The following is a 25,470-nucleotide window of genomic DNA, read 5'->3' as shown; positions in this document are numbered from 1 at the left end:
CCAGGACAGAGCCAGCCTTCTTAATCAGTTTGTTGAGCTTCCTTGCTTCTCCTGTTCAAATGCTGCCTCCCCAGCATATTGCCGCAAAAAGACATCACTCACAACAACAGACTAGTAAAAGATCTCCAACATCTTGCTGCAAACATTAAAGGACCTGAGCTTCCTCATAAATCAGAGTCTATAGTCATTTAGGAATGACAGAGCCTTCTTTGGAACAGGGACCAAACATGATGTTTTCCACAGCACTGGCACCCTCTCCTGATGAAGGCTCAGGTTGAAGAGATGCTGAAGGATCCCACATAGCTGGTTTGCACAAACTCCATCTGTTCTTTGTCCTTATGCCTGAAGGCCTGCTACTTCTTGTTCAGCAGTTCCTTCAGGTTCCTTTGGTAATCTAGGGCATATTGTTGGGAAAACAGCATACCATCCTGACTGAAACAATGGTGTCAGAATGGGATTGGGCCTTCAGCAGTAAATAGATTACTGCATCATCCATGCCTATCTGTGGCTGGTAAGCAAACTGCGTCCATGTCTGTGCTGCAGTCTGGCATGCTGCTAATGTCTTTCCCATCTGGCTCACACAACTCCCAGTCTCAAAGCAGACCTGCAGAGCTTCCTCTGCTTCCCATGACCACCTCTTAATGGTCTTCTTTTCACAGACGGCCTCTGGACAACAGGCAGGCATGTGGGTGTCAGTAGAACCAAGTTGTGGTCAGACCTCCCAAATGGGAGCAGAGCAGATGATCTCTACACATCCTGTATGTTTGCATACAGGAGGTCCAGTGTTCTGTTCTCTGTGGTTGCACAGTCACTAAACTGCTTAAACTTTGGCAAAGTGGAGGAGAAATCACCAAAAAAACGCAAAAAAATCCTTTGGGTGCCGAGTCTGAAGTCTCGCGACAGCCGAGTGTATGACATCACACGTGACTTCCGCATCAGCTGCCCATGGAATATAAACAATAGCCACAATGGCAACCGTGAATTCCTTTAACAGATAATATGGACGTAGACCAACAGCCAACAGTTCAACATTTGGGGAACAATGTCATTCCTTAACCGTAACATGTTGTTCACAAATAGTGCAATCCGTCCACCTTTCCTGCTACCAGTCTAACATCTCTGTGCATCCTTATTGACTGAAAGCTGGGGATGGAAGCATTTGGGTCCAGAATACTCTCATGCAGCATTGTCTCTGTAAAACAAAGCAATCTGCATTCCTGATACTCCTTTTGCGTCCCGATCAGCATGCTGAGCTTGTCCATCTTATTAGCAAGGGACCTCACGTTCCCCATAATGATCGTGGGAATTTTTTTTTTTTTTTGAGTCCAGCTCTGCATCCTCTGTATGGTATGGTTTATCACATCTCTGACATTTCTGTATGCTGTAAGACATCTAGATGTATATATCAGGAAATGACATTCTAGATGTACAGTAAATATCAGGAAATGAAAGTTCATTCATCTTTTGATCTCAAACCCAAATGTCTTCAGTGTATAGCAAAAACAAAAGATGGTGTGATGCCAAGATGGTGTCATGACACTGCTCTGAATTATTTTAATTCAGCTTGTATTCAAAAAATTTTTTGATGGCCCAATTTCATAAAATTCTTTCCTTACAAAGGTCTAGACAAGCAGCTAACATGCGAAATAGGCAAGAACAGTTAAATGCTTAACTGTGGCTATAAATAAGACGATGTGAAGTGGTTTTGTTTTGTTTCCTAGTGGTGCTTCTGTGAAGAGAAGAGATACATATTTTGTGAAGTGGGGAGATTAAACTCAGACTTCTCTGTCCATTTACTGTCTGGTATAATGAGTCTCAAGTTAAAAAATTTACATAAATGCAGGTGATTGGCTACAACACAGGATCTGCTACAGAAGCCGCAATCATTCATGTTTAGAAAACTGAAATCACTGACCTACAGACTTTTTTTTTCCTCTCTCCATACAATGGTCCTCATTTATCTAGCTGCATAATAACAGATTTATCTGTAAATTGCTCATAGGAACATTCAGTATTTTGTAGTATTACATTTAGTATTCATGAAAATCCTGTCATTAAAAAAAAAAAAAAAAAAAGCGCTCATATCCTACTCATGCTCCTGAGTGTGTGTAAGACTAGCTAATGCAAACCTCAGTAGTCAGCTTCAAATCATAAATCTCAGTGAATTACTGCTCTTTTATATACAGATTATTCTGTCAAGTTTAAACAGCTTGTGTATTTTTAGTTACACACAAAAATTTAATGAGACATTTGTGATACCCAGTCATTATTGGCATTAAATAAATTAATATAAATTAAATAAGATCAGTCATTCATTAAGAATGCCGCTGTATAAAAGTAGGACGCCCTCAGGCAGTGTATAAGTTGGTTCCGTTTGATGCAGCATCTTCTTTTAATGCTGTACAACACATTATTAGAGGCAGCACTAAGTGACTGATCCGGTATACACTAAGATACTGTGCTGCAGCCCATTCCCTGTGGTTACATGTCCTTCTTTTCAACACAGCACTGGAGAAGGTTAAAAGAAGTTTCTTTTTTTATTCCTTACTTGTACAAATCACCTGGAAGAAATGTAGAATATGATTAAAAAAATGGATTACGTCATGGCCTTAGCAAAAGTGTATTAAGTCATTGAGAAAACCCATCTGGAAGATGGCTCTCCGGTCCGGAATGCTTATTTGTGTTTGGATGCGCCTACGATCAGTCATTTTACACTCTATGGGCCACCACTGATCATGTGGGCGATGTTTCGAGAATCATTCAATTCAAATCATTCAAAACCAACATAACCATTAGAAATCTCATCTTGAAAAAAGACTAATCTTTCCTAATGCACCTTTAAACATAGCAGTTTTTCTGTGCAATGTACTTGGTGTCCACTATAATCTGGTACAGTAGACATTTTTTTCCCCTCCGTTTTCACCTTAATTCATGTCTAATCCACGTTTTTCATAATTTGGCTCCAGATTTTGGCCTTTCAGGTGCTGTTATGCTGTTAAACAATATCTTTTACTGACACAGATGTGAGTCAAAATAAATTTCACTTCTTCTACCTCTGAGAGAGTATATCTGTGACGTTGCTGCATAAGCTTTAATTTTTATGGAATTTTGTGGCTGTCACTATATATACTAAATGCACACGATACATGAGGCCCACTGAAAGTCTCTGCAAAAAAAAAAAAAAAAAAAGTATGTTCCGTCTGCTAAAATACATTACTGGGTCCACATCCACCATATTCCACCAGCTAAAGACCCCTGATTCAGAACATTACTGCACATCATGCTTAACTGTTCATTTTTTGCTTCTATAAGATTCTACTCCATCATCTGGTGACTTCTCATTTTATGGAAGTTAATGCACATTTTAATTCAAAGTTGATCCAAGGTTTTCATTTGTATCTACTAGTGTTTTTAAAATTGTTATTAATATTTTTTCTATTTGTAGTTCTTATTATCTTATCATTTTATAATCCCTTTTTTTTGCTTTTTTGTGGAGGTGAAGAATTTATAGACTACTGTAGGCTTGCATGATGCTTACATACATACATACATACATACATACATAAATAAGCATTAGCCTGAGCACACCTGAGCATCCTCTATTCATCTGGCCACATTTAGGGAATTAATGCATCCTTAATGATGAAAGACTTTGATTGATTTCTGGGTCACGGACTGAACAACATCATCTGTAGGCAGCCTAAAGATCACTTGTAGCAGAAGAGGAAGCAAAATTTGTGCCTGCTCTTTACGTAATGTGAGTGCGCTGATGTGCTCTTGAAGTCTGCTTTACCTTTTCCTGCATTCCTGGGTGGTAGAGGTGGTGCATCACTGACAGGAGAGGAAGGACAGTCAGTGGAAACGCTGTACATCTGATTGGTGAACATGCCGTAGGAGAGGCGTGCTTTATCACGCTGGCCAGGGAAAGCCGGGAGGGAGAGCTTATCATGAGGAGACAGACTGGATGAGTGACAGAAACTCTGTGGTCTCCGGTCCTTCTTAATTGGGCTTGGCTGAGGAAGAGAAGAGGTGAGGCAAAAGTATGTGCATAAGTGTGTCCGGTTTTAGACTGGAAATGTCTATTTTCAGCGGATGGAAAATTACTAGAGTGAAGTGGAGTGTGGAATATCTCACTTTGTCGTCAAGATCATCATCACTCTCATCCATTTCCTCCAGTCTAAGATTCCAGTCATACTCCACATGAACCTTTGGATTAAACTTCCCCTCTGCAGCTTGCATCAGCTAAGATGAGAAACACACAGGCATCATTTATTTTTCTGTCTAATTAACTGCTGCCATCTAGTGGACAAAGTCTCAGCGGCAGCCTTTAATCTTTAAGTTCTCTTTTTTTCCCCCTGACCTTTAACTTTTTTTTTTTTTAATGATCTCAATAAAGAAACTCAACATTTTTTTTTCATCATTAGCTTCTTACTATTATCTGTAGCACTCTACTGAATTTACTACTGACTGCTAATAAAAGATAATATTGGTGTTTATACATTTTGCTTTATTGTTTTTTTCAGGCAGGATTATAAAACAAATTTAAATGATTTCTTTTTTGGTTTGCACTCAAGTGCCTGTGACTGAACCTGAAATTCAGCATTCTGTGTACATGATTTTTGAGTAGTTTACCAGCTAGTCCTCCTGCAGTATTACTCTAAAATAACTGCTAACCAGTTATTTTAACTTACATGACTACACAGTTCTGACATATAATTAAATTAAATACAATGAATACAATGAGAAATTCTGTACAGCCTGTTTAAAAAGGGGGCTTCAGACAAAACATCTAGTCTATCAATGTTAGCAGGGCACAAAAGCCAACATGTAGCTGCTAACTACATGCTCATTACATTCTTGCCAAATGCTATTAATTGCTGGCTATTTTAACATTTTAAAATTTTACATTTAAAATGAACATTTTAACAACACTGTTTACTTACTGCCTCTGCAGACTGGTCGATCCTCATCCGCCTGGCCACATCCAGTGCTGTTTCTCCATTGTGATTGGCTGAACGTAATAGGGGCAGACAAATGAGAGGTAGATAGACAGCTACTGTCGATACAGAATAATGTTTTAAAACCAATATATAATATTTTAAGTCTTCAGCACTGCCTCTCACAAAGGCCTAAACCCTTAATACATGGTCAACACATGGTCTGGGACAAAATCATTTGTTATCTGAACATTTGTGATCTAAACCAGATAATGACACACTATGCGTTTTAGTATTTATTAATCAAATAATTCTAATTTATCCACTGAATTAAGTAAATAAGGAAAATGGAAAATCTTTGCAAAATAAAAGAAAAATTGCAATATTTTGTACATCCAAACCTAAAATACAGCTTTCTGCAGTAAGACACTGCAACTTACTGGCATTACACGAAAGGCAGTGGGTGAACTCCTACTTGCTGATGATTTCATTGTTGTTGCACATGCAACAAAGGTTGGAATTTCAGGTGTGTGTGTGTGTGTGTGTGTGTGTGTGTGTGTGTGTGTGTGTGTGTCTCACTGATGTCAGTAGCAGGTTTGCCTCTCAGGAGTAATTTTAGGCATTCGTGTTTTTCGTAGAGGCAGCAGTAATGCAGGGCTGTGTTTCCTCTCTCAGTCTGTTTATCCAGATTTCCACTAAACACACACACACACACACACACACACAAACACAACACACCATTTGAAATCATTTGCAAAGGCAATGCCATAATATATAACTTGAAAATAATAACATGATCAACATTACTGGGCTTTTGCTTTCTTAGTTTGAATGCTTGAGGCAGTGACAGCTCAGTAAGATATGCTTTTATTATTATTATTATTGTTATTATTATTATTATTATTATTCATCTTCGATACTGCTTTATCCTGGTCAAGGAGGATCTGGAGCCTATTCCAGGAAAACTGGGTGAGAGACAGCAGGGCATCTTACACACATGCGCGCACACATGCACACACACACGATTTTGGCCTGGTTTATACCTGACACTTGACCTTATGTGCATCTGGCGGATTTAAAGCCACGTCCACTAGATGGCACGTCAGAACTAAAACGTCCTTGTCCAGCATGTCCATGTCAACCAGTAAAATGTTTAGCAATTTCATAACTTTGTTTGCTGTGGAGCAGCATGGAGATGTTTTGTAGAAGAAATTGTTGTAACTGTTGTAACTGCTGTCATGAGATATGTCTCAGATCAAAAACTATGATATTATATCTAAAAGTATGACATTTAGAAGTACTAAACACTTATTGGTAGGTTTGAAAGCCAGACAGGAGTGTATTTAATTAAAAACACTAGCCATAATAGGAAAACTGGTCTCATAATTTTTGTGTTTACACTCAAAAACAGCCTATAGTAGTTGACATGTATGCAATTTAAGACAAAGCTCTAGATTGTTTAGTCTGTTGGACATTATGGTATCCTGCCCCCACTGTTTATGTTGGTACTGCACCAAATGCACAATAGCTGCTCTGAATGCCGGATATGTGCAGCAGCCAACTTGTGTACATGTACGAATGTACGCAAGAATAAACCCGGCTTTAAAGTACCCAAACCACCTACATGCATATAGGAACCCGGAGGAAACCCAAACTGACCTAGGGACAACATGCAAAATTCACATCGACAATAACATAGAATTGAACCACAGTCAGTGAAGTGGCACCTTTATCTTCTATGCCACCATGCTGTTTCATATTATTATCACTGCTGTTTTTGTTTATATATTATTATTATTATATTTATATTATTATTATTAATTATTATTGTTGTTCCTCCACCTGTTCTGAACCAGAAAGTCGACCAGGTGCAGTGACGTGTGGTCAGCAGTCCTCACAGCATAGTGCAGCGCTGTTTCACCACCCTCCTACAAAACATTTAGTCAAGAGATCTGAACAAAAATCTCTTTCATATAGCATGTAAAAAATTTAATTAAAATGACTACATGGTTTTAGAGGTAGACCAAAATTCAAGTACAAATATATAAAAGCACTATAACATACTTTGCAAATACTTAAAATTTATATCGTTAAAATGTAACCATACAACAATTCTGATTAATTATTGATATGTTCAAACTTACTTTAGTTATGAAACAGTGCAATTTGATACAGCATGTCAGATTCGATGCAAATTAAACAAATGAATTCGGCAGGGTTACACTTATTTATACACACCTTCTATTAGTACAGTTAGCTTAGATAGTCAACAATAAGTTTCACAACAAGTCCTGAGACTCACCTGTCCTCCATCAGGAAGTGGCTCCATAAGCTCCACCCCTTCAGCATATACTTGGATGAGAGCCAGCAGGTCACGTGACCTCACTGCATCATACAGATCGCTCAGCTTCTCCGCTGCAGAGCTGCAGGTCTTCCTTGCAAATTTATGATCCACATATTTGGCGTTTATAAACTCCTTGCGGATTGTCCTAATATATTAAACAAAACAATATCGCAGGATGCAGAACATGTAAATGTTGAAAACGATACGAGAGATTCTGCATTTGGATGAGCTGTTGGTTACAAATGATTATTGAAACATTTGGAATGAAGAGAGCCTTTAATTACTCACATATCACTAGATGGAGTAGGCTTTGGAGAGGGACAGGGAAGGTTTCCTTCCATAATCTCGTTAAAATTACTGTTCCCAACATTCTTGGCCAGCTGAAAGCAGAGGATCGAGAATGTTAATAACACTACAGCTGGTAGTGTTATCACTATATGCTCTATTTCATGTATTTTATGAGCTATAGAGCAGCTGATTAACCCACCAAGAGTTCTGAGGTCCCCAATTTGTCCAGTTCCATGGACTGAATGCGAGAGATGTGCACTCCCATCTCCCTGTGAATGCCTGAACACTCAATACACGTCAGGATGCCCAGGTTAGTCGACAACCATTTTGGATCTATAGGATGAAAGGGAACATGAGAACATTAGCAAATCAGGTCAAAAACACCTCTGTGTGTGTGACCTCATTTTGAGGGCTTCATCACTAGAAGGTTTTATTTTAATACTGAATATGTATTCACACACTTTTGTTTTTGTTATTTAATACGCATTACATCCAGCGGATATATCCACTTCAAATGTACACATAATGTCTTTTGTCTTTGTACTTATAAATATGAACAAAGTTATTGCTTTTTCATGTTCTTTTTTGTTCCTTAAATGTTTCTATTTGTTTTTCACTTGAATTTTGTTGGTTGCTAGATCACATTAAAGGTGGAAGAAGCTCTGACATGATTTATCTTGGTTTCTTTTTTTTTTTTAATCACAAAAGCCTGCAAAGGAGTGTGAAGACTCTTCATATTCACTGTACTTTTTTGTTCATACAAGTACAAAATCAAAAGACATTATGTGTGTAAATATTAAGTGGATATATGCACTAGAAGTATATTAAATAACAAATTAATGGACAAAAGTGTCCAAATACTTATTTTCCCCCACTGTACATGCAGAAGCATGTGTTACCACTGATATACAATAATACGAGTAACCAAAACATTCCATTAATGGACTGTGATGGCCTGGTAGTGCTGCATGAGAAGAACTAGAAATGGAACTAATTCTCAGTTCGTCTACTGCTCTCAGCAGAGCATGAATATACCAATTACACAACGTGGCATGTATTGGTTTATACCACAGTGCTGTTGAATTCTCATAATCTGATTGGTCAGAGGATATTGATAAATTTTTTGTAACAGCTTAGCTCTAACAGGAGTGATGGATGTAAATTAAACCACAGGTTTCTGTTATTGCACTCGCTCAAATTGAGCTTGTATTGCAGACCATCTACATAATCTACAGCTAATGATTAAATGAATTAAAAAAGCTTTATTTAACAAAGTATAATCATTGATTTCGTAAAATTCTCCATAAGAAGATGTTTATTTAACAATTACAGCAGGAGTCTTGTGTGTCAGAGCTTTCTAATGGCCTGTAAGTTTTCCACCACAAAAGAGCTCTCAGGGCCGAGAAATGTGCACGTACCAATTTCTCTAGCAATATGATAAGCTGCATGTTTTTTTTGTCTTACTAACTTCATTGAGAAAATGAAAAATGGTGGTGAAGGAAAGACTGTGTATAGTTGCTATAAAGTAAGTGATAACAAGAATTAACTTGTCTAATGGAAATTAGATGTCAACAGCTATCAGTCTCAGCTGTTCACTTGTGATTGGATGTCCTGTGATAGATGTTAATACCAAGTCTGAACAAGGCATTGGCACTTAATCTATAATTGACTTCATCGTACTCCAGCTACAAGGTTACAAGAATGATGATTATGTGATCACACACACACCTGCAGCACCACAGTCGCAGCAAACTTCATTGCCAGGTATGTGCAGGACATCATCAATGATGGCTTTAGTCAGATCCTCCAGGCCATCTTCTCCTGCTGTCTGCTCTCCTCGGAATGCCATGTTCAACGCCTCTTCTTTACTGTTAGTTAACACTGAGATCCAGCTGTAAATGTAGATACACAGGACAAGACCCACACAACATTTCAAATGCAACTATAACCAGTTGTGATTACATTACTTTTAATTTTCAGGGCACTTTGTGTGTGTGTGTGTGCATGTTTTTTTCTAGAGCAAAATTTCTCCACTTCAAACTCTCCTCATTCTCACACAGAGGTGTAGTATCCTAATATACTCTTCTCTATCACAGTCTATGCCTTGTGTGCAATGCATTCTGGGATAGGGACATTGTTTACTTTACTTTTCAGGCTAACCTTAAAAAAAAAAAAAAAAAAAAAAAAAAAAAAAAAAAAAAACAACACAATTGAAAACTGTGAGATCCACTTCCTTCACCTGTATTGTTTTCCCACATTCAGTCGCCTCTGGGACTGACACAGAAGCTTTACAAGGCATTTAGTATTGAGGAAAAAGAGATGTGTGATTGTTAGTCCCAGAGCTGGGAAACCCTGCACTTCACAATTTTGTGTTTTCTCTGCTCTAACAAGCCAGATTTAAAAAAATAAATATTTAAATATACAGATGATACATCATTAGAGTCTTAAAATCTAATGACAACTATTCAAAGAATTTTAGGAACGATTTCAAAATACAATCAGGTGGTGCACAGCTCATCTTCAAGTCAGTCTTAATTTAATAGAGATGTAACCAAATACAAATACATTATTTGAAATGGACAGAGTCCTAAATGTGTCCTAAATCAATTTAAATACAGATACAAACAATAGTCTGTATTATACAGTATTTCTTTCTTTTTTCTTTGCTTGCTTGTTTGTTTGTTTATTTTAGAATGCTTGCCAGAAAGCAAACGGCATACACATTTTACTTCTTTTTCTGTCTTTTCGTGCTTTTCTGATTTTAGTATCTGCAGCATGCGGCCATTACAAACGGAACCTGGCACCCCTGCTTGGGCGACATAAGAAATTCATCAATATGATACTAGAAGGAGATGTACTATTCGGTTTTAGCTTGATCTAAACACTGCCTTATTGAGCTCCAAAATAAAACCACATTCTTAGTAAATGCACATTCTTGGGAAAGTCAGCTCGTTTACTCAGTCACATTAGATTGAAGATAAAGAGCTTTCCAAAAAGGTCTACAAAGTTATGTTCTGAAAATTGATATTGTGTGTTGTAATTTGTGAAATTTTAGACCACAACCACTTCCAGATATAAAAACATATGATTATTTTGAGCACCAAGTAGATACAGATAAAAATCACACCCCTATAGGGGTTACGCACCTATAAATTAACCAAAGAAAATGGTTATTGATTTTATACATAGCAGGGTACTTGAAAAATAAGTATATAAAATAAACTGTATGTGCAGAAAGCATAAACTGCATCAGGGAATATTGTTTCTATGACACCTGAATAGGTTTTACTCAGTAAGCTCTGCGCCTGTGATAGTCCCCATGACAGGGACAAAGAACAGCTGTGAAAAAACATTTGGTCTTTAATAGAAGACTTGAAGAGTCTAAGACAGGGAAACGCAGGGAAAGTGTTGATGTGGAACACCCGTATTAACAGACGTCCAATAGCTCAGCATGAAGCTCTACAGCAACACACAGCCTCAGCGGGAGGGATCTGAAGTGTGTGTGTGTGGGAAAAGGAAGACTGAGAGAGAAATGGAGATTAAGGTGGAGTTTGGCTATAAATAAGAACAAAAGAGGTGTGGGAAAAAGATGCTGTGGTTTCCGTGAATGACTGATAGACCTCTTTCAATCTTTTAGTACACACAATAAAAATGCCACTAACAATGAGGTATTAACCACTAAGCATGCACAATAAACTGCTACTGCTGTACTACAGTTATGCTTTCAGGTTCACTGAAATGCAAAGTAAGCTCATAAATCAATAGAAAATTATTTGAATCAATTGGTGTTACTTATAACTGTTGTGGTAAATATGAACTAAACACCTAAAGCACTTAATCAGTTTTCGTGAGACGGGATTATGCAGTTTATATGATCTTATAGTACTAGCTCTTAGATTTTATTCACAATAATCTTTCACTGGGATAACAAAGACTAGTAGGACAAGATACATGTCACTGTGAATAGGGTAAATATACTTACATTACAAACTCCTGTTCATCTTCAGCCTGAAAGTGATATGTGCGATTATCTACATCAAAAAAGAAAACACAATCCTTTGTATGATGTAGGTTAAAAAAACATCTTTTTTATGTCTGTTTGCCAGAATTCAGCCATAGTCACATAGAAAAAAAATTCTACATTTGAGAATGCACTACTGAAAACAGGGTGAATGGTATGGAATTCACCTAGCCACCTGGAGAGCTCACCTAGCCAGAACAAGATGCTTTGACGTGCTAATTTGTGCTAATTTTAACAAAAACCCTTTGTTTCAATCATTAACGTACTGTCCAGTGCTAATACTGCCCAGTGCATTTGGCAAACTGACTTGATCAGTCAAATAAAAAAAAAAGACATGTTTTACAATTAAGTACATACTTTTGTCTGAAGTACAGTAATATCTGCCTTATAACAAACAACTGTGGTTGAAGTAATTCAATCTTTTCAGGTTTGTTCTCTTTCTCAACTTAGATGAAAGTGGAAATAGGTGAAAGTGGAAATTGGTTCTTCTTACGAGAAATGAGATCAAAACACTTGCGGTCTTCAGTGCTCGGCTTGACCTGACATGTGAGTAGGTTCAGTTTGACTGGCTGCCTGTTCGACTGTTATCACACATACACATAAAGACAAATAAATTCAGCAATTATTGTGGGTTATGGAATAACATGGTTATTAATAATAATAATAATAATAATAATAATCCTGTATATTGATGTATCTGGAGTATGGATGAATCTTTGCTAATATAAATGAAAATTTGATTTTTATTAGTCATTGGATGGACACTTTGATTGTGTACAACTGTTCCTAACTCACCGTGGCATGAGAGATAGTGAGAATTCCTCCTTTCACAGAGCATTTCCTCCTTTGCCATACCTTCCGCAGCCTATGAGAAAAAGCTACACCGTAAACCCTGGTTAACTGTTCGTGTTTGAAACAAGCTTAATCTGTCTTTGACAGACTTAGATTTCCTTACAGACATTCCACATCACAACTCACAATAGCAAGGCATGTGCTTAAGAACAATTTACTATTTGTACAAACCCCTACTGTTCTGGGGTTAATTAATCATTAAACTGAAATAATAATATCAGAATATTCCAGGCCGATATAGCACAAATACAGTTTTTGTATTAGTCGGCTGTCCTGTACACAATCAAGCACTGCAAGATGAAGCCCCTGTATATTTCAGATCTATTGTTTACCGACTATTAGGTCCTCGAATCAGAGGTTTTTGGCTGTCCCAAGCGTGAAATAAAAATCTAAGCAGTACGGTGCATTTTAGGTTAATGCTACAAAACTTACTCATTTCTATATGGCTATTGGGTTCAGCGCATTTTCTTAAGAAACGTTGAAAGGCCTATTTATATTCCCTTGCATTTGGTGATTCCTGTTTGCCTGAGGGTGTATTCGTAGTAGGCTTTATTATTTTAGTCTGAGCTTCTTTTATGTCCAGAGTGTGTTTGTTTTGTGTTAGTTTAATTTAATTTACTTTAATTTAAGTAGTACTAGTATTTAATTATTTTATGTATTGTATTTTATCACCTTTTGTTTTCTTTGTGAGCTTGGAGGATTTTAATAAATAAATGTAATTGTATACAAACTGAAGGTGGGTGCAGCTTTCTACATGTTGAGTAACTGTGCCAACAACGATTGAAAAACCAGAAAAATTCTGATATTGTGGAATGTTTTGCATGAAAAAATTATTAGTCGCTTTTTTAGTTTGATTCCCCATCCCCTTTTCTCCCAATTTGGTCACCTGCCAATACCTACCCACCAGCCACCTCTCCCCAATCACGTGAAGACATGTGCAGCCACCACTGCATCTTTTCAAACTGCTGCTCATGCTACATTACACAGCAGCAGAACACACTCAGAGGAAAGCACTATCCCAAGAAACCATGCCCAATATTGCTCTCCCACACAGAACACAGGCAGTTATGCTCCCAGTCCCACATGGCTTTGGCATTGTCAGGATTCAAACATCAGGATTTGAAAGGCTAAAAGATTTCTGCTGACTCGGTTGGATGAGGAGCTACCATATTTCTGGCAGAAGTGTGTGTATATACATATGGTGAGCTTTCCTACCCATCACTCTTCTTTAGCAGATAACCTCTCTTCTCACTGCCAAACTCTTTGTTGCCCTGCAGTTGGTGCATGCTGTAGCCTCCCTGCTTGCTCTGCGAGTCCTGCCCGAGGACAAACATATAGATATATACATGGTGTAAACATACAAACATAAATACCAATGCTAAACCCTGACAGATACACATACTTTTTTCTAACAGCCAAAAAAACGAGTAAAATAATTACAGGTAATAAACCGAAATCCATGCTGTACAATGCACTCCAAAAACAACTTGCGAAACAATCCTTCTCTTTAACAGTAAATTCAGACTATGCAACTCAACATACACTGCATGTTGAGCATGCTATGAACTTACTCTTCTAGACTTCAATCCAAAAAGGCAGCAAGTGAGAAGAACACAGGAGAAAGTGTGAAAAGCATGGTACATGAACAACACAGCTGTACAAGTGTTTGTGTGTGTGTGTGTGTGTGTGTGTGTGTGTGTGTGTGTGTGAATATAAGAAAATGAAAGGGACATAAAAAGAAGCAATAAAAAAAAGACAACATGGCTGACTTTAGATGCTTAAGATAAAAAGCATGTAGCTACTGAAGATGATCTACATTACTAAAAAGAGTGTCATTCAGTCAGTGACTTTCTACTGAGCAACCAGTGGGGCACAACACTGGTTACCAGCAAGGTCGACCTCATACTGGCTACCAGCATGGTACAGCACTGGGTACTCCCTCTCTCACTCTCACACAAATAGGTCTACATGTACCTATAGACATGTTTCAGAAGCTAAACATCAGCTTCACATTTGTCTAGAACACCTGAACAGAAATAGTAAGACTCAAAATATATCCATCAAGTTAGAAAGATGTATTTCATATAATAGTTAAATATTATATGAATTAAATATTATACGTGCCAATGAAATATTATAGTAATTCTTCAAATCTTATAATCCTACTCAGGGGTGGACACTAGCTAGTGTCCATTAGCTAACTAATGAAGTTAACATTTGTCCACCCCTGCTATTGTTTAAAGAATTCCAAGACACTGATCCCCATTATAGCAACAAATAAGGCTAATACTCAGCAACTGTTTTTGCTACTAGGACTGAAATCTGGGGCACACCAGACTGTCTACTTACCTCTTTCTGCTCTAACTGCAAGGAGGACTTGATAAGATCCCTCAGTGCTGTGAGCTGCTTTTTCTCCTCATCCTGAGTTTGCTTTATCTAGGAACCAGAAAACAGTTTCACACACACACACACACACACACAGACACACACACATTATATATATATATATATATATATATATATATATATATATATATATATATATATATATATATATATATATATATATATACATATATACACATATATACACACACACACACACACACACACAGAGAGAGAGAGAGAGACAGAGAGCGTGAGAGCTCGCCTAGCCAGAACAAGGTGCTTTGCCGAAAAACAAAATACTAATTTTAACACAAAACCTGAAAACCTGTTTCAGGTAATTTAACTGAGAATCTAACCAATATTAGGACTAGAACTCTGACTGAGTCAACATAAAAGCTTTCATAAACATATAAAAACAGTTCCCAGTTGCAATGCAAGTTACATACGTTGTAAAGATCAGCAGCTAGCTTCTCAATGTACTGCTTGAGCTTATCAGCTGTCTTCAAGCCATCCTGGAAGAAACTGAAAATAATTTACAGAACATGAAATTAAGGACATTGAGTACACTTTAGCAAACCAAACCTCCTGATATTTATACCACAGGCTGTGGTATTCTCAGTTCTGATTGGTCAGAAGGTGCTGATTAATTTTCTCAGAGAGTAGCTCCATCACTAGTAGTAGTTTATTAACTCAGATTGGCAAATCCTAATCATCCTTAAACTCATTTTCAAAACATTTAAGGTGTCGTAGCCACGGTCATTGTTACTGATGCAGATGACTAATATCTTGCCAACTCTAACAACCTGCCAAAACACAGATGAGTCAAATACCCAAAATACCCACAATTCCCCATTGCTTCTATGACCTATCTGGACATCCCTGACACATTGTGTATTTGTCTGCATGTGAAAAACCTTGGAGCTCAATGAAAAAGCTCAGTGAACCACTGCAGACTAAAAAGCTATCCAGTGACAGTGTAGAGCTCATCTGCAGCAGGTATGATGACTTAACAAGGTCCTGAACTGCAAGGTAAGTGCTCTCAAATCAATAGGACATGACTCTGCTGATGTGCTGATAGACCAAAGATAGGGCTTACACTGGCCTTTTTCTGCTCATCACTTTGTTAGGAGCCAATAACTTTCTGCCATGCTGTGGGAACCCTTCTCTGAGCACTGTTTACCATTTCTGCACAAACAGTGCATGCAAACAGAGCTTTTCTACCTACCAGCACAGCTTGTCATAGCTTGACAACAAATGCAACCCCAGGGCTATCCATACCCTGGCCGAGCGTGCAAGCTGGATCCCCATCATTTAACTCTGCCCGTAAAAGTAAGAGAAGATTCTCTGGAGTTTATCGGGGGAAGGGGCTGGGGGGAGACCACTGAAACATTTAAAATGAAGCTGGCACCACGTCATTTGCTGATTGGATGTTTGCATGACTAATCAGGGTTACTCATCCATAAGACATTGGAGCAATGCTGTTATACTGTTATACACACATGTTTATAACACACAGCCCTGTGATGTAGTATGAGCAATAGTATGAAAAGATGAGGTTGGCTGGCTTCACATCATGCAGGAAGCATGTGATAGCCTTCACCCTCCCAGACTGGTAGCTGTCATATGAGACCTAACTGGTGGGTGGGAACTGCCCAAGACTAATATAGGAAGAAAATTGGGGGAGAAAAAATAAAATAACAATGAAAATAAAAAAAAAAAAAAAGAAGGAGCTGATTCTAAGGTGGAGGTTCTGTGTATGCAAATGATGCAAGGCATCGTTTATAATTACTTTGTTAAATACATAACTTACTTGCACTGTGCATGGTAATACTTGATCAGGTTCTGGAGAAGGTCAACACCTTTTTTGGTCTTAATCTCATTCACCTTGATCAGGTACTGCAAAAGCAAAGAGAATTTTTACATATATAAAAATTTGTCAGGTTCTTGTAATCACCTTCCACACCTTCCATTGTGAGCAATTTGACATTAAAAACATTTTTGTATGGTTCAGTCCTTTTCAATTCTTTACACACTGCAAGCTTTATGCTTAGAAATTTGCATTTTTAGTGAGTTCTTGAAATCCTGAGGGAGAGATGCTGCAATGCCACTTTAACCAATTAGATCTCCATTCTAATTTTTGTAACCAATCACAAATGAATTAATATCACCATATCTTCAATCATGGCTGTCACTTGACCATCCCTGTAATGCTAACAAGCACCAAAATACATTAGAGGATAAATGCAAAGCCTCCATTTTAAAACTCTACTGTATTAAAATGTCCTCATTTCTGCACCAGTACAGATGCCTGAGGAGGAGCTTCTTCAGAGCAGACTCAGTCTGAAAATAGAAACATGACAGTTACCCAGAAAAAGAAAATGCCCAGCAAACAAATGAATAAAACATAATCTTAATCCTGGTTTATCCCACAGCAGGAAAATCCGGCTAAACTTTCCTTCCGTGTCATTTTGCATCTGTGCTCCGGATTGATTTCACTGTATGTGTGAATATATCTATCAGTGTAACACAACACAATGAGGCTGGGTTGATACAGCACACAATAAGTTGCTAGTTTTGAGGGACATTTACCTAACCTTTTTAGTGCAGAGAGATGGGTGAATAGAGAGAGAGGATTAAGCAACAAATAAGAAAATAAAGAAATAAATATCAACCACCACCACCACCACCACCACAACAACAACAACAACAACAACAACAACAACAACAACAATAATAATAATAATAATAATAATAATTAAAGCTGCAAGCAGCATTTTCGTGGGCCAAGCACCCAGACTCGGTGAGCCACACATTCACAAACACGCTACAACTGTTGCCTAAGCAATACCAGGAAAGCAGAGCCATAATTTTAGGCAAAGAGATTCAAGAGTGATTTGTAGTTTGACTTATGGTGTGTACGTTTTGACCACGGACAGTGGTGGAATCCCTTCCTGTGGGAGGAAAGTTCTAGACGAACAAATGGGCAGCAGGATGGCATTGCTGCAGCATTGTTTAGACAGGTGTCAAGATGATGTGAGCCAAATGTGGTGAAGATTGGACAAAATTTGGAAAAAGTAGCGAAAAAACTGTTTTTGACAAAATCCAAGATGGCGGAAAATCTAATTAACCTCATGGGGTGCACTGAACTCATCTTGACCCAGGGAATCCAGTGATGCCTGGCTATTAAATTTTGGACACACAGTTCAAAAGTTATGACCATTAATCTACTTCCAAATTAGGCCCAAATTTAACCCGATGGTGGTGGCAACACTTGGCCCAAATTTGGTCAGTATGTTCCTTAGACCCTCCCCAATCAGTGTGCCAAATTTCACAATTTTTTAGCAGACGTCTCTATGGGTTCCCATAGACACCCTAGCTAGAAGAAGAAGAAGAAGAAGAAGAAAACATAGAATAACAATAGGGTGCCTATGCACCTTCGGTGCTTGGCCCCCTAATAATCCATTTCATAGAATATAATAAGTTAACGGATAATAACATTGACCATATTAAATTTGTCATTTATGTGTTCTGTTGGGAGAGTGATAGTTATGTTTATTCGCAATTGTTGCGACTCTGAAGAGAAAGGTTTCTGGTTTATTATGCTTGTGGATGTGTAGAAAAACAGGAAATTCTCACCGATCTAAATCAGTGATTCCTTATCCTGGTCCTCACACTCAACACACCTGACTGAACTCAGCTCATTGTCAAACTTTCCTGATGGTAACACAAATACGATAAGCAGCTTTGGTACTGGCTCAAGATGGGTCTGAACAGAACCCTGAACTGAACAGTCTGAATATAACTGAATTGCTTAAAGCAATTCATTGCCTTAATAATCAAAGAATTAAGATTATTGTTTACCTGCAAACGTACAGTTTTCTGATACCCGCTGCTGTACCCTGAACCTGTATTTTGTCTGGCCTTTTGCAGTTCTAGTGGCCCTTGTACTCACCTCACACATCTGAAGCTGAAAAAGGCGTCTCTCTTTCTCCATTTCCTCTGCAATCTCGGCACCCGTGATCTCTGTTCGGATCATGCCATGTTGCTTGGCGTGCTCTCGTTTTTCCTTTTCTATCTTTGTACTGAAGATAGACCATGAAAGATTCAAAGATACCACACACACACACACACACACACACACACACCATAAACTTACCTTAATACAGTTATGTATTTCATAATAAATATATCAAGTACTGACAGGCACTATATAATGCTGTAAGCAACAAAGTTAACAATTACACATAAAAGTTACAACTTTAAAGAAACTGAAATGCCTGTCACATGTCATTCCTAAATGCAAACATTTAAAGCCACTATTTATCTCCAATGACTTTTAACATGAACAAGCTGAGAGTGATGCTCTACAAGCAGCTCAGATAGATTCATCGGTTAGGAGCCTCAGTACAGACGGTACGGAGCCAAGGTTGGATGAATCATTAGCCTGGGTGCCCAGGACAAGCAAGTTTAGAGTCCAAACTGTTAGTAGGATTAACAATCAAATAAGGAGGAAAAAAATCCTACTGTTTACTGACTTTCTCAATTTTTAGTTTGGTATGTAGTTATGTTTAAACATAATGGTGATTCGACACACCTTGATACTGTAACTATAGCACTATTTAGTCAATTTGTCCTCATACTTGCCTTTACCTGTTGATGTAATTGAAATGAAACCATTAGTGTCCAGCTAGCTAGTATCTAGAATAAAGAAGTTGCTAGCTCATTAGTAGCAGATATGACAACAGTAGCCTGTAGATCTTGATAATGACTGCTCAGGTAGCCAAAATGTCACCTACAGCTCTTTTCAGCTCTTTTCATTCACAACCAATGAAGAAATTTGTCTGAGTTCAAACCTTTCATCATGCTAGGTAGCCTAATGGTCTAATTATCATTTTTCTGATGCTAGAAGGAAATATTTTGGGGCATCATCAGCATTAGAACCAACTGAAAATTATGCAGCTGCATTGTTCCTTGTGTATATAGTTTTTATTTTATTGCTTATTTAATTATTTTTCCCCTCAAACCACCATAATGAAGTATTATATCTGTCCATTCTTGCAAATAAAATATTGATTGGTATGGGGAGCTGCCCCTAAATATGTTGTCACTTAGGGCTCAAAAACATTCAGAAATGCTCCTGCATGCTTGTTTCCCTTAGTCTGCATCAACAGATTTAACTAGCTAACTAACTCACCATTTGTTATTATATCATGTTAGATACCACTTTTTTTTAGTCTATTCAATTAGGTTTCCAGGCAACGAAAACATGGGGTTGGGCAGAACACTGGAGCTTTTACCCAGTGGGCTAGGTAATAAATTTAAGATTTGTCCACCCCTGCTTTCAGTCTTCAACAGCACTGTGTCTCATCTTGTACAGTGCTATAATTCCACTATACACACAAATACACATAGATATTTTTAAAGACACACCACTACTGGGAAAACATCAATGGACTCTTCCAGTGTACACAGGCTCACTTACAACTTTGTTTCATAGTCCTTCCAGGCTTTGTCAAATGGTTTTTTCAGGTCCTCAGGAGAAAACACAAGAGAAAAATAAAGTTATCAGCAGGCTGAAACAGCCAGAGTAATGCTTCTCACGCTGTCTTTGATGTTTTGAAATAAAATGCAATGCTACAATAGAAAATAGATAGAAAGGTATTATGATTACAAAGAGAAAATACCATATTTACAAAACAGATAAAGTACATTAATGTGAGTAATACAAATACAATATCAGGCATAGCTGTGCTAACCTCCTTAAACTCTTGAAAGGCTCATTAACAAGCAGAGTCATTGAGCAGGGAAAACAGAAATATGCAGGTCAGTCGTCCTCCAAAAAGACAGCTGAGAAAAGTGTTTAGTAAAATTCTCAAGTGAAATTGAACAATTATGTTCTCTTGAAAATCCCACCCGTGCCATCTAGTCCAAACAAAATGAGTCTGCTTGCAGAAAGGAGGCACAGTCACTGAGAGAACAGAGAGCTAGCAGTGTTATCAGGGGCCTAGAAAACACTACCTTAACCTCTCCATCCACGACAAATACTCTCACGCATGCACCTCAGAGTTATACTGGATTATGTGAACAGTGGTAGCTAACAGTCACCAAGCTGCCACTGTTGGGCCCTTGAGCAAGACCCTAAACCTTCAACCTTTAATTGCTCAGTTAGATCCTGTCTCAATTGAAAGTTGGTTGAAAGTGTCATCCAGATTAGGTAAATGTAAATGTTTTCCAAAACCGCAGAATAATACACATAAAAAAAACCACACAACCCAGAACCACATATTCACATCACTAAACCACAACTAGAGTGACTCACAGGTAATGAGGGCGCATTGAAGAAGCCCCACAGAAAAGTCACATAAGGTAGCAGAAGCCATACTTATCCAGTGAGTTCATGGCAAAAAATGGCACAGACAACATCGAAGGATCTTCCCTTCGTACATATACTTCACTGTCATTTTAACCTATCAAACTAAAATGTAGTGAAGCATCAGTGTAATTCAGTTCCTCCACAACACAGCAGTCAAAAGCACTACCGAGATATTCTGCACTGCATCCATCACTCTGAACTAGTTGAGTGCTTGAATGAGAATTTGAAAATCAACATTTGCACATTTGTAAAACACAAGCATGGAACTTGGAATTCTGAGTAAATTTGAGGAGTAATTATGGAGTACTAATGATGATAATGCCTTCAATATGCTACATCATGCTAAAGGCCATGCTCTGTAGTTTAAATTAAACTGTTTATATACAGATGTTCACACATTAACAGTAAGGTGTTTATATCTTCAGTCTCTTGCTCTGCCTACCAAAAGCACTTTCTTTACCCTTCAGCCACTTCTCTCTGTATTTTTCCCCATCACTGCTGCTCGTGTGTGTTTGTGTGTGTGTCAGTCTATAAATCTCACCCCCTTTACGCCTTTCAGGTCTCCTTTCAGCAGAGAGTCCAGTGTGAAGATCACATTATGATTCAGGTTCTGGAGCTGTACAGAGAGAGAGAGACACTAAATTAATGCTTCAAAGTACTGCATAATCCAGGAAGGACCACTAGACTCTCATCAGCCGTTTAGTGACGCATTAATCCAGGGGTTCCCAAACTTTTGGACAAACAACAAATGGACATTATAAATTTTCTATGACCTAAAGCCTTGACCTACATTTTTTTATTCCAGATTAATAATATAGGACTACTGTAACAATTCAGTTCTTTTTTTTATGATGTCAGTTACATACGTATGTGTAACACAAGTAACCAAAAACCAAAGGGATACTCCTTGCACTGACTCCCACTGTAATGGAAAGTGTTGTGTTGTTATAGGAAAGTAATTCAGGCCAGGGTGGTGTGATATGGCCCAACATAAAGCAGCATGATTTATACTTGACCCATGATTTTGCGTGTGTGCAGAAGCAGCAATCAAGCGACATTATTCACACACTTGCTGCATATCTTATGTATACCCGGAAGATTTAAAAGTGACATTCACTAGATGTCATGCCAGAGCCAAAACATTCCTGTCCATCAGATTTCCAAGTCGAACTGTAGAATGTTTAGCGATTTTTTTGCTCAGCCATGTTACATACATTGGCAAGCTCTGTATCTCTTAAAACTTTCTGCCACCATCATGACTGTTATCATGCACTGTGTCTTAAATCGAAAACCCTGACCTCACATTCAAAAGTATTTAGTAATCTAGAAAATCGAGAAGACAAAGGCGACATGGGAGGTGTTTAAAATTCAAACACTAACCGTAATAGAAAACCCAGTTAGTGTTAGTACCCAATAACAGTCTAGAATAGTACACAAATATGTCATTTGAGACACAATAGGAGTATATTTATCAGAGGTAGATGGATGGGGAAATTTGTTCATTTTTATTGCTGAACTACACAACTGCAGCATGTCATTACAGTGAAAATACTAAAATTAATACGTATCCTATTAATTTAAATGTGGTTTATCTGAATGTGACTCCCAGGAACATTTCAAAATATTACCGCACAAAATCTGCCTTTGATATTTCTAATATTGATTTGTAAAATAAATGAATGAAACAAGATTGTGAGTTTCTCTCGCATCTCATTCGTAGTGGGGTCACAACCTGTAGTTTAGAAACCGCTGCATTAAACCGAATGACCCACAATAAGCCCTACTGATAGCACAAGTGATGCAGTCTTCAGATAATCTTGAGCTGTTCCTATTCGCAGCACTCTGTGAGGTCATGGAAGCTGTGTGACATGTCTCAAATACTGGCCCAGAACGACCCGCTGTGAGGGTTTGAACTTCTAAACAGGCTAAATGAGCGCAGTCACATCAAAACTTTAATACCTGAATGAAAAAGGAGAAGAAAAAGAACAGCAGGGGGAAATGAACCTGTCAAATAGTCTGAAGTTGCACAGCAGGAGCAGCTGAATGGAGAGGCTGAGAACATCACATGACTGTGGTGCCAGGGCTAATGTGCTTCTAGTTATATCTCCATTCAGAGCTAGATCACTCGGTAAGGCCTAAATCTGTCATTCACAAACTGCTTCTCACAGACAGTGTGTGCGCGTGTGTGTGTGTGAGAGAGAAAAATAAAAACAGGTCGTGTGTGCAAATGAGTTTATAAAGGCATTGGGTTTATTGAAAGCATTTCTAAAGTGTTTTTGATTCATTCATCTGTCTCACTGACCAAATAAACTTCAACTTGAACCAACATTTCAACTGATACCAGCTCTGTGAATAGAGGCACTCACATCCATCAAAAGTGGATCCTGTCTGCTGCAATCGCTGCACCTTGCACATTTACCTGTCTATTTATTGTTCATGTGCAAATTAAACTCTTCAGAACAAAGTATTAGTACAGTAATGATACTCATTACACATACATGGGGAACAGGAATAAACACAAATATTTTTCATTATAAAAACTGTTGCTCTATTCCAAACCGGCAGCATTTATTTTACAGAGTGAACTGGACTAAGGCTTCAGAAAAATATTATTTATATAATCAAATAAACTGTCAACTATGTTCTTCATAACTAAACACTGACACTTTTAAATAATGATACATGTTGCTTCACCACTGTGACTACTGTATTTGCAGCTGTTCTGTGAGATCTGCGCCATAGTATGTCATCCTTCTATTGGTGGCTTTTAGACAAGCATCATAACAGCATCATACTCTGAGACTTTAATGAAAAATTTGACCCTTTCTCGACTGTCTGGACGGTCACAGAGGTGAGAACATTACGATTTGTATTCTAAGACTACCAAACTCACAGCGAAAGAGTTCTTTAACAACATATTAAGACCATTAACAACAAATCACTGGTCAGAAAATTAGCAAGAATTAAACAAATGCACTCCTGAGACCTCTTGCACTACATGTTCTCCTTTACTTTTGCTGCATTGAACTGTTTGGGGAAAAGCTAGAAACAGGGAAATTCACTTACATGGTCTTCTTGTGCACAAAGGTAAATATATATACACACAAATACATACATACACACACACAGAGTACTGTACAAAAGTCTTGGGCACCCCTTTTTTTTTTTTTTTTTTTTTTAAGTACATTATCGAGTCAGTACAAAAACATTTTAGATTTCCAAACACAGCACAAAATTAAATGTTACAGAAAAATGTCTGTACGTCAGTAAAGAAAGCAGCATATTACATAAGAGACTTTTCAGACAAAAAAAACATAATGAAGGCTGCTGGGTTTTTATATATATAAAGAAATATATATATAAGAAAATAAAAGATATACTTTCTCAGTGTAGTCATCCTGACTGTAGAATTTGTTAAATCTAGTCTGAAATATAACATTTAAGCTGCTTTTTTATCATCTGCCTGCATTTCTTTAGCGCCTACCTCACTGTTTTTTTTCTGCCACCTGGACTTGTCAAGATTCCCACAGCAGCCACTAGTGAATGTATTAATCTAATTGAACTAGTCTGTAACCCTAATATATATTTTAACAACTTTAAAACAATACAATAAATATCACCAAATAATGCATACAGCAGAATTTGTTAGTCCTTCTGTTACCTACAATCATCCTACTCTAATTTTCAGAGCTGGTTATTGGTGTTAATCAACTGAATATATATTAATACATCAGAAAATTAATAGCTTTAGTTTATGGGCCTTCAAAGGCCCACAAACACACTGATGTGGTTGGGCAGAATTTAAGTTTGACACCCCTGTTTTATGATGTGTTATTTTTGTCTGCAACAGTACAGCCCTTGTACAGCGCTTAAGACTGTAGACGTTGTTAGGCTTTGCACAGTACTGAATACGCATTTGAGGGACACAAATGGCAGAAAGGCTAAACTAGCAATTAAAAACTGCTAAAAACATAAAATTGTTTCAACAGACATATTAGACAACTGTAAACAGAAATATTTATTAACCTCTAAATATATTTACCTCTATGAATATAAATTAAAATACTATATTTTTTTTAAGTGAATTTCACTTTGACAGGGCTCACACAGACTCACACACACACACAAAATGTTTCCTTATATATTGACTTATAAGCCTGTCTGAGAGTGTGTATGTAGAGGTGTAGACGAGATGGCTGCTGGGCACTCACACATTTTCACCAGCGAGTTTTAGAAAGGGAGAAGCTTTACACACCAGCTACAATTC

The 25,470-nt window shown here is 37.7% G+C and overlaps 1 protein-coding gene across 4 annotated transcripts in view; it reads right to left on the bottom strand.

Annotated features, from left to right (window-relative positions):
* The window catches only part of asap1b (ArfGAP with SH3 domain, ankyrin repeat and PH domain 1b), a 94,845-nt gene that overhangs the window by 16,308 nt on the left and 53,067 nt on the right, over positions 1 to 25,470 (bottom strand). For all 4 annotated transcript variants that reach the window (XM_053228077.1, XM_053228076.1, XM_053228078.1 and 1 more), the window contains 19 exons: positions 21,745 to 21,819; positions 20,313 to 20,362; positions 18,783 to 18,912; positions 16,641 to 16,726; positions 15,277 to 15,352; positions 14,792 to 14,878; positions 13,658 to 13,758; positions 12,386 to 12,455; positions 12,084 to 12,171; positions 11,552 to 11,600; positions 9,298 to 9,461; positions 7,769 to 7,902; positions 7,570 to 7,661; positions 7,240 to 7,426; positions 6,780 to 6,865; positions 5,517 to 5,632; positions 4,944 to 5,011; positions 4,135 to 4,242; positions 3,794 to 4,013 (listed from right to left, as the gene is read on the bottom strand). In XM_053228077.1, coding sequence (XP_053084052.1) covers positions 3,794 to 4,013; positions 4,135 to 4,242; positions 4,944 to 5,011; positions 5,517 to 5,632; positions 6,780 to 6,865; positions 7,240 to 7,426; positions 7,570 to 7,661; positions 7,769 to 7,902; positions 9,298 to 9,461; positions 11,552 to 11,600; positions 12,084 to 12,171; positions 12,386 to 12,455; positions 13,658 to 13,758; positions 14,792 to 14,878; positions 15,277 to 15,352; positions 16,641 to 16,726; positions 18,783 to 18,912; positions 20,313 to 20,362; positions 21,745 to 21,819 — 1,987 coding nt within the window. The remainder of the gene's footprint in view (positions 1 to 3,793; positions 4,014 to 4,134; positions 4,243 to 4,943; positions 5,012 to 5,516; positions 5,633 to 6,779; positions 6,866 to 7,239; positions 7,427 to 7,569; positions 7,662 to 7,768; positions 7,903 to 9,297; positions 9,462 to 11,551; positions 11,601 to 12,083; positions 12,172 to 12,385; positions 12,456 to 13,657; positions 13,759 to 14,791; positions 14,879 to 15,276; positions 15,353 to 16,640; positions 16,727 to 18,782; positions 18,913 to 20,312; positions 20,363 to 21,744; positions 21,820 to 25,470) is intronic.

This window comes from Pangasianodon hypophthalmus, chromosome 22 (genome assembly GCF_027358585.1).
Source record: "Pangasianodon hypophthalmus isolate fPanHyp1 chromosome 22, fPanHyp1.pri, whole genome shotgun sequence".
NCBI classification, from domain to species: Eukaryota; Metazoa; Chordata; class Actinopteri; order Siluriformes; family Pangasiidae; genus Pangasianodon; species Pangasianodon hypophthalmus.
The sequence above is the reverse complement of the archived record's forward strand: the minus strand, read 5'-3'. Positions and strand labels throughout refer to the sequence as shown.